This window comes from Azolla caroliniana, unplaced genomic scaffold (genome assembly GCF_043228905.1).
Source record: "Azolla caroliniana isolate FFs.n. ecotype wild unplaced genomic scaffold, voAzoCaro1.0.p SCAF_18, whole genome shotgun sequence".
Taxonomy (NCBI): Eukaryota; Viridiplantae; Streptophyta; class Polypodiopsida; order Salviniales; family Salviniaceae; genus Azolla; species Azolla caroliniana.
In genome coordinates, this window is record NW_028230453.1 from 16,723,886 (window position 1) to 16,733,888 (window position 10,003).

Sequence of the window (10,003 nt, forward strand, 5' to 3'; positions counted from 1 at the left end):
ATAGAAGGAATGATAGGTGCATGCACTATCGTGATTTGGGAAACCAATGAATGGAGACCCTTTTAGAAAGGCACATCTATTCAAGGGGGCCTAGGAAAAGGTATAAATATGAGGCTTAGCTACCCTCATAAGCACATTATGTCGGAAGGGTGATGTCTTAGACACCGGTGGTGCGGGCTAGGCTTTCATCACGACGATTGTGTTTATCTCTTCCAAGGTATAAGTCATCCTAATATCCGGTAGTATGGGACGTCGGTGGTAGGTTGGCTATGTCTAGATCATAGCTCGAGGGTGGTCGGGAGGAACAGGTTCTTCTATCCATTCTATTTTCCTTATTTTACTTTAGTTTGGTCTATTGATTAGTAATAGACTCTTAACATTTACACTCTCGTTTAACGCTCACACTTATCCACGTGTATAGAATACTTCGGTGAATTCTCACCACAAGATTTTATATGGTCATGCCCGTAACATACTCCCCCTCTTTAAAACATTGCACTCTTGCAATGGAAAGTTAGAGAAGTTAGTTCAAAGAGTATTTTCGCGTTCCCATGTGGCATATTTGATAGATTTATCCATCCATTTAATTTTAAATTCTCATACTATTTTAGTATGCAGATTTTTTGTTTTAACATCGAGAATTATTTCTGGTACATGTGGTTTAGAAGATAATTCTTCAGAAGTAACCAAAGTTTGAGTTGTAATTGTATTGTTGCCAGAACCTAGAAGTTCTTTTAGACGACTTACATGAAAAAGTGGATGAATTTCAACGTCATCAAGAAGAGCGAGACGATAGGCTGATGAACCAATGTGTTTAAGGACTTGAAAAGCTCCACAAAACTGTGGGGCTAACTTAGCGCACTTACCCGTAGACAATGTCTTAGAATTGTGAGGTACACGTAAAAATACCTTCTGTCCAGGGTTGAATACACGAGGTTGCCTATTATGATTGGCATAAAAACGCGCTCTATCTTGAGCTGTTTTTATATTATCTCGTGCAATATGCAACATATCTTGCATATCCCAAAGAAAGTTTTGTGTACTTTGCAACTCATCATGATGTATATTAACATCAATCGGGGCTCGTCGCTGAAAACCATACATCAACATTAAAGGACTCTATCCCATGGATGAATGCTTAGAGCTGTTATAAGCAAACTCCAAAATTGGGAGATAACATTCCCATTTTGTTGGTTTTGCACCAACATATGCTCAAAGCATGTCCTCAATAATTTGATTTACTCGTTCTGTTTGCCCATCGGATTGAGGATGATCCTTGGAGCTCATGCTCAACGTAGTTTCTAACTTCTTAAAGACTTGCATCCAGAAGTCACTAGTAAACTTTAGATCTCGAGCACTCACAATATCCATTGGTAACCCATAAAAACGAAATAACTCGTCAACGAATTGGTAAGCCAATTCAGGAGTTGTTACCGTGGTTTTAGTAGCAATAAATCTGGCCATTTTAGTTAGTCTATCAACCACAACCTAGATGGCATCATGGCCTTTTTGGGTGTGAGGAAGGCTAACAATAAAGTTCATGGATATACTTTCCCACTTATTATTGGGAATGTCCAATGGATGTAAAATTCCTGCGGCTTTAAGTAGTTCGGATTTGTTAACCTGACATTGTGACATTTAGTCACATAGCTATGTATGTTAGGACGCATCTTAGGCCAATAGAATTGAGTGGAGATGAGAATGAGTGTACGATGTATTCCAGGGTGCCCTGTTGAGGGTGCATCATGGCATTCAAAAAGAATTCTCTTTTTAAGCTCAGGAAAATCTGGAACACAAACCTTCCCATTACGGTAGAGCATATCATTAGCAATGTGGAAGGATTCCTTTGAGGATGTGGTGGTGTTTGTTCCAGACTCAACTCTTGCCTAGTATTTCACAAAATAACGGTCATCAAGATACTTTCCTCGAAGGTGATCATAAAGACTTGATGTTATTTCAGTGAAGCTAAGCATGTTAACTTCATAGATGTGACTTCGTGCATCAGCGACAGTGTTCATGGAACCTTTACGATATCGTATGGAAAAACCAAAGTCCTGGATGAGATATGCCCATCGTGCCTTACGACCTTTAAGGTCTTGTTGGTCACAAAAGTATTTCAAGGACACATGGTCCATAGTTACCACAAAATGATTTCCATAAAGATAAGAAGCGAAGGAGCCTTGCACACCAGGTCCTTGAGTTCCTTAAAGGCGAGGTCTAGTGTAACATTCCACACAATTGGTTTTGTAGACTTACGTGTTTGACCTTTTAGAAGATCAATAAACGGCGTCGTCAATTGGGAGTAATTACGAAGGGATTTTCCCAAAAACCCGACAAAACCAAGGAATGATCAAACTTCTCGAATATTCCAAAGAGTGGGCCAAAGTTTGATTTTCTCGATGCTAGAAGGATCAATTTCAACTCCTCGTTCGGTTATGAGATGTTCAAGATAAGTAATTGATTTCTTGAAGAACTCACATTTTGAGATCTTCGCGTAGAATTGCTTGTCGCGCAATGTTTGTAAAACAAAGCAGACATGTTTAGCATGTTCTTCTAATGTACGACTATAAACTAGAATATCATCCAAGAAAATAACGACAAAGTTTCCAAGTTGTTCTTGGAAAATTTCATTCATTTCTTGTTGAAATGTGGCTGGAGCATTGGTCAAACCAAAAGACATAACCAAAAACTCATAATGGCCATAGCGCGTACGAAATGTCATATTAGGAACATTGTCCTCACTTATACGAATTTCATGGTAGCCAGTACGGAGATCAAGTTTTGTAAAATACCGAGCTCCCTGGAGACAATCAATTAGATCGTCATCCTGGGGCAATGGATATGAATTCTTGATCGTCACTTTATTCAGGCGTCAATAATTAATACACATACGCCATGTGCCCTCTTTCTTTTTTACCAAGAGAACAGGTGCACCCCATGGAGATTTACTATAACGTATATAACCCATTCGTAAATAGTCCTTGAATTGCTTAGATACCTCATCCACTTCGGATTGACTGAAGCGATAAGGAGGTATACTTATTGGTGCAATGTCATTTACAATATCTATACGATGGTCTATATTACGTTTAGGAGGTAACCCATGTGGTAGTTCACTCGGAAAACATCACGAAAATCATTTAAGATTTCATCGAGTTGTTGTTCAAAATATGATAATTGACCCGAGACATTATCGATATTGTAAACGTAAATGTTAGGATCAAGTACACAATAAAATAAAGTAGAACAAGACAACTCGGATATTGATGGCGAGGAAACAATCGAAAGAGATTGTTTTTTAACACATTGAATAAAATGAGTACAATCGTTCAGTACAAAAGTAATTAAATGATTAACCCAATCAATAGATAAAGAAGAGTTTTTTTATTAAAAAACCAGGGATAACCTAGTATTACATCAATGTTACAAAGATTCATTACATCGAAGTCTACTTCCTCTTTATAAGTATCAATAGAAATTCCTAATGAATTAACCGCCCTGTTGATGTATTGTACTTTTCCATCAGCCAAGTGCACCTTATATGTGTGATCACTTAGGATGGGTTGGATTCCCCATATCTGAACCATACGAAGTTGTGTGAGCTTCCTGAATCAAACGAAAATTGTACGGGAGATCCATTGATATACCCGTTTGCACGTAGTAAATCATTGGGTCCCAATACATAGTGATGGAAACAATATTGACAATTACTTAAATGATGTGTATAGACCTGAAAGACATTAGGAATCTAACCTTTATCGTCTGCACCTTTTTTTTTTGCTAGCGTGCTTTTCCGTTGGAGCTTTCGACGTTGCTCTTTTGTATGACCCTTCTTTTTGCAAAATCCGCAAAAGGGATGTTGTTGCTTACAATCGAGATCCATGAATTCATTGGGTGTCTTGTGTTTCCCAACGAATTGCGACTGCTAAGTCCCGAGCACTTCATTGGGTTTGTTATGGTCCTTCGAAGTGCGTTGATAGCGAAGAACTATTTCAACAGCCTCTTCGAAGGATTTTGGATCCTTATCGTGCACTATCCTGTGATAGTCCAAATTGGGGATGCCATTCACAAAACAAGCTATGAACCAATTGTCCCCTTCTAGACCCGATTTTTGGATTTGGGTTCTAGCATGGTGAACATAGTCTTCTAGCGAGGAAAACTTCTTGCTAGAGAGGTTCATTAAAGCTTGTGTTGCCTCAATTCGAGAGGGAGGTTGTAGAAATTGGCCCTTGAAAACTGTTACAAAATTTGTCCAGGTATCGGGCAATTTCCCCAAAGTTCGGAGCCCACGCCACCAAGTGGTGGGATTCTCAGCCGACATATGCAATCTTCATACTATCTTGCGTGGGATAGAGCTCAAAATGAAACTCCCTTCGGCCAAGCCACGTGCAGATTGCTTCTTCGGTTCTTTCCTTTTTTTCTCCCGTAAATGGCTTTACAACAAATGATGGTTCACCCTGACGCTCATCGGGTCTATTAGTGTCGCGTTGTAAACTAATGACATGTGCCTCGAGAGCACTTTGAGATTGCCGAAGTTTGGACATTTGATGAGCGGTTGAACTAAAGAAATTTTGTATTTGTAAGAAATACGACTCAATGGAGATTGGTTCAGGAGGATTTCCTTCAGTTCCTTCTGCTTGAGCGGATGACATCGGGTCATTATTATAAGCCACTGAATGATAATGCCTGGCAAAGAAATAGGATAAGGTTAGACAAATAGTCATAACATCAAGTCGTGATGTAAACATATCATGGGCCAACATTAATCGATATCATGATCTCATGTCAATACCCCTCTAGACGTATGAGATGAGGTTCAAGATCAGGTTACTATGGTAACACAAATGTGTTTTAAAAACCATGGGGGTGACAAATGAATGTCTTTCCATGATCTCTATATCGATTTTTTCATGGCGGCTCCCCGAGGCTCAACCATGTATGTTCGTGTCATGAATAGTTTATACACGAAAAAAATGTTAACAATAAACTATGTTTTTGTGCCCACATATGTGGTTTCGGGTCTTTAAGTCCTATTACGAGGACCCCAAAGTGTACTTAGACCTAAAGTCTAAACATGTATTATATTCATATGTATCAACAATGTTGTATGGTCTTGGTCATATTTGAACTCAAGACCTCGAGAACAAATGCATTAAACACTTGAACTAACCAAATAGGTTGCTCGTGTTGAATGTTTAACGTTTTTATGCGTATAAGACATATGTGAGGCATTTACCCATATATATTTTTTTTAAAAGAAACATATATGTCAAGAGTCCTTATGTCCCTCTCATTTACCACAAACTATGTTGGTACGTTACCTAACCTCGAGTCTCATAATTATGATGGCATACACCAAAGTGCAACCTAATGGTCAAGTCAAATGAGCCCTCTTTTCGTAGTAGGCCCACGTGGCCCATCACATGGTTACGTCATTACGAATTCCTTTCGTAAGAATGATCTCATGGTGGCATCGTATCCATGTAATGAGGGAGGGATGTTGGATATGTGTGTCATAGGAGCGACCTCACATGAAGTGGGTCAAGCCCTACGTTCTCAACATCATTGTGGCTATGATTGTTTCGTTTCGTAACAAAATCGAAGTTCCTTTGTTGATCGCTATCTAGATCAAGGCCGACCGCACGTCGATCGATCACCATCCATCAAGAAGACAACAAAAACCAACAAAAGAAACATTAGAAACCTGCCTCTGATACCAACTGTTAGAGTGATGATCTAATGTAAGCATATAATAAGGATATAATATATACGAAATAAGAAAGGGGAGAGAGAAAGAAGGGTGCAGATCCACCCGACCACCCCCGAGCGAAGGGATCGAGACGGACTCGAGCCACCATCGGCGTCCCATACCACCGTAACGGCATCGTGGCGTACTTGGTGTTGGCACGCTCGCTACAAGAGTTGACCCACGACGAAGCAGAGTCTCGACGTAGTCAAGAGATGATAAAATGAGGGTAGTTAGGCCTCATATTTATAGCGAGACCCAAGGCCCCTAGGCAAGTTCACACTTGGCCTAATGGGTTGTCTCAATCCTGAGGATTAAAAGTAATCCTCCCCTTCTTTACACTCTCGTTTAACCTTCACACTTATCCACATGTATAGAATACTACGGTAAATTCACACCACGAGATTTTATATGGTCATGTCTGTAACAACAATAGAGAAGATTACAACACCCTCTATGTGGAGTGTATAAGCCTCACAAGGCTCTTGGCGTCTGCTGTTACGAACACAGCTATGGCGCCTCTCTCTTCTCTCCCTTCGCGCTCGATGGCGCTCACACTATTTTGTTCTACTCTCTTCCTCTCCCACTTACATTGTTTGCCCTAGGTGTATTTATACTAATACACATTATTGGCTATTTACAAATGTAGCCCCTACTACACATCACTACTATTATTATCTATAATAATAAGTAGCCATCAGCCGACTCTAGTGTCGACTATCCAGTCAGTCCGACTTGTCAGCCTAGTTGGTCGTGTCTTCGACCTGGATCTCCTTTCTGTAAAAACTGGAGGGACATTGGTCAACTTTAGAAAATGTTTTAAATATGACACTTCAGGCACTGTGTCTCTATGTGCGCTCTACGGATCAAATTGGCATATAACTCTCATCATATCCAACCTTGTTAGTGTAATTACGCTTAAGTTCTCTACTAATATATGTCTCCCTTTTCATCTTGCTCTTTATGACATGTGCTTTGTAGCAAATATTTGTTCATGCAACTCTCACGATTTCTAGCACATTATAATATAGTCCCATGGTGCATAATGGCTAAATAATCAAGGCACGTTCTCCTTGTTGTAACGCGTATAGTTTGTTGAGCGCAACTCGTCATTTGTCAGTCTCCCCGAAAGTTGCCTCAAATTCGGTAAGAAATGCTTGGAAGTCATTCAAGAGAGGGGAAGAAGTCTCTACTAGAGGAGCAAACCAGGCTTGTGCTTGTCTTGTCAGCAACGTGCCGATTAGCCCAACTTGTCGAAAGTCATCAGAATATCGTCAGGGCTGAAGACGAATAATAAGGCGAATTGGGTTGATGAAGCCTCTTAATCGTGACCTTGTTCCATCGAATTTTTCTGGCATGCAAACATTAGGTTCTACAACAGAAGGGTCAATAATCGAGTGAGGTATAACTGTCATTGCTACCTGAAGTTCTTGAACAGAGTTTCGTAAGCTCGCATTCTCCTGTTGGAGTTGATGCAGCACCGCCAAAATTTGCTCAAGGTTACTAGATGATTCTGACATGATAGTGTATTGAGAAAGAAGACAAAAAGAAGGAAGGAGATCAATTTGTCACGGATGAACAATTGGAAGACAAAAAGATGTGTAAGCTGATGAGATAAAGAGATGGATAAGTTGATGACAATGAGTACGAATATCTATTCCATGACTGGTGTTGATCTCCTTGACATTGAAAAGGGAGATCAACCCTTTTTATACATATAGTGATGCATGATAAGCATGCTCATGCCAAATCATACATACTATAATATTAAGCATATTGATTCTTGCATGCCAAGTCTTATATACTGAGTCTTACATACTCAGTCTTACATACCACTCTTTATACAAAGGTTTAAAGTCTAAAGTCTTTCTAAGAGAAATATATTATTATATACAAGGACCTAAGGCTTGAATTCGACGCGATGTTCATGACAATTACGCTTAAGTTCTCTACTAATATATGTCTCCCTTTTCATCTTGCTCTTTATGACATGTGCTTTGTAGCAAATATTTGTTCATGCCGCCCTCACGATTTCTAGCACATTATAATATAGTCCCATGGTGCATAATGGCTAAATAATGAAAGCACATCGACATTGTCGGGAAGCATTATTGAAGAGACTTACAAGTAGGCGTGTTTTTGTTTGAGTGATCAGGCACAAGGGTGACGTGAGCTAGAAAGAGAGAAGAAAGGATACATACATGCATGTGTGTGTGCATGCATATGTACATACGAACACACATACATGCGTACATACATACACATACGTACATACATAGATATAGATGCATACATATAAATGCATACATATACATGCATGCATGCATGCATGCATACATACATATAGATGCATACATATCCATACATATCCATATACATATCCATATACATACATATGTATATAATACATATACATACACATACACATACACATACACATGTATACCCATTAGATTCTTTACACGTGTATGAGAGCATAAGCCTTTTAACTTTCTTCATGTGAAGTTTGAACCAAATAAAAAAAGAGAGAGAAGAAAAAAGCACTGGAATTATTCAAAAAACTCCGCGTTATTCCGACGCAAAAGCATGTACATTTCCTTACAAAAGCACCTCAAAATGAAAACAGGGCGATTTCTATCGGCAAATCCAATTGTTGTTCAGCTCCTCTTTCATTCTCTGATTCCCCTTTCTTTCCCCTTCCTTCTTGAATCAATCAAGCGCTCTTCCTTTCATTGAATCTCTCCACATATTCATCTCAAGCCAAGGTTCAATCAATTCCACTCTACAATCATGGTGGGTACTCCTTGCTTTTTTTATTTTTTTATTTTTGCTTTTCGCGTTCCATCAATTCATGTCTCGTGTGGTGTATTGATTAAGGCTGGAGAACATCTAATGTTGTGAGAAACCACAAAATGGCCACCTATATGGAGCATATAATACTTTCTGTGTATGAACCTAATCTGACTATTCCAAAGTCTTGATGGGTTAAAGATTAACTTCTGATGTTTTGGGTAGTGGGTGGTGTTATGATCTACAAACAAGAAATTAAGACATAAAATGGCATGAGATTTCAATGAATTCATTTGTAACCAAGCACAAAATTCCCCGAGAATGTTTATGTCTAGTATATATTTACTGACTTGGCCTTTGAATCGATGAAATGATTGAGTGAATGAAGGCGCGATCGGGCATGGGCGTAGACGAGAATTGCAAGAAGGTATTCATGGAACTGCAGAGAAAGAAGGCACATCCATATATTGTCTTTAAGATTGATGAGAGGAAGAAGCAAGTTGTGGTGGACAAGATTGGGGAAAAGGGCGACACTTACGATGAATTCGTGGCTTCTTTGCCAGAGGCCGAGTGTCGCTATGCCGTCTATGACTTCAATTTCATCACCCATGACAATTGCAACAAATCTAAGATCTTCTTTGTTTCTTGGTGAGTGATCACACTTGTCCCTACTAAATTGTGTATTATATGTATAAATAGGGTATCTATCTTCATTTGGCCATGACAATTGCAACAAATCTAAGATCTTCTTTGTTTCTCTGTGAGTGATCTCACTTGTCCCTACTAAATTGTGTCTTATATGTATAATAGGGTTTCTATCTTCATTTGGGAGAGAGGAACAATCTGAATAAGCTTTATGTAGGCTTATTCAACTATGATTTAGTGAATAGGGTTTCTCTTCCATTTTACCAAATGTTATACTTTCTACATAGGTTTGTGACATTGTAATGATGAACAAAGGTATATAGCTAACAACACATCCAAGGTTCTAGATTCTATAAATTTACACCACATTCATGCATACTACCAAGTAATAAACCATGGATTTTTAAGTTTTACTCCCAATCATCCACAATTGGAAGAAGTATTGTCTCTTCTTAGGATACTTTGTTACATTTCACTTAACTAGCTCGTTAGATAACTTCTTAATATTCGATTGGATTCTATATAATGTCACCTTTTTCATTTCTTAGGTCTCCTGATGTTTCAAGGATTCGCTCAAAGTTCTTGTATGCTACCTCGAAAGATCGATTTCGAAGTGAGCTTGATGGTGTGCATTATGAGATGCAAGCTACTGACGCTAGTGAAATCGAAATTGGGGTTATGAAAGAGCGAGCCAATTAGAGAATACATAAACCTTCCCTAATGTACCATTTTGAAATATGGATATGAATGTGGTATTGTTTCACCAACCTAACTTATATCAACATGTCTTTAAGCTTTCTCAAGCCTTTAAACGGTATTCTA

At 38.9% G+C, this 10,003-nt stretch overlaps 1 protein-coding gene across 2 annotated transcripts; it reads left to right on the forward strand.

The window, feature by feature from the left end:
* Positions 1 to 8,420: 8,420 nt before the first annotated feature.
* Positions 8,421 to 10,003, forward strand: LOC147852536 (actin-depolymerizing factor-like). Of its 2 annotated transcripts, none has more exons than XM_087333855.1 (3): positions 8,421 to 8,539; positions 8,925 to 9,184; positions 9,730 to 10,003. In XM_087333855.1, exons 1-3 carry the CDS (start codon positions 8,537 to 8,539, stop codon positions 9,878 to 9,880), a joined length of 414 nt encoding a protein of 137 aa, XP_087189981.1. In that variant the 5' UTR covers positions 8,421 to 8,536; the 3' UTR covers positions 9,881 to 10,003. The 2 variants fall into 2 exon arrangements, with proteins under 2 accessions (XP_087189981.1, XP_087189980.1); XM_087333854.1 differs by lacking the exon at positions 8,421 to 8,539 and adding an exon at positions 8,590 to 8,604 and having other exon boundaries at positions 8,916 to 9,184.

What these genes read in the sequence shown, in the direction of transcription:
- LOC147852536 (XM_087333854.1), top strand. Translation starts at nt 8,919, where the DNA reads ATGAAGGCGCGATCGGGCATGGGCGTAGACGAGAATTGCAAGAAGGTA. An exon ending in AAGATCTTCTTTGTTTCTTG is followed by an intron (nt 9,185 to 9,729) that starts GTGAGTGATCAC and finishes TTCATTTCTTAG; the next exon opens with GTCTCCTGATGTTTCAAGGA.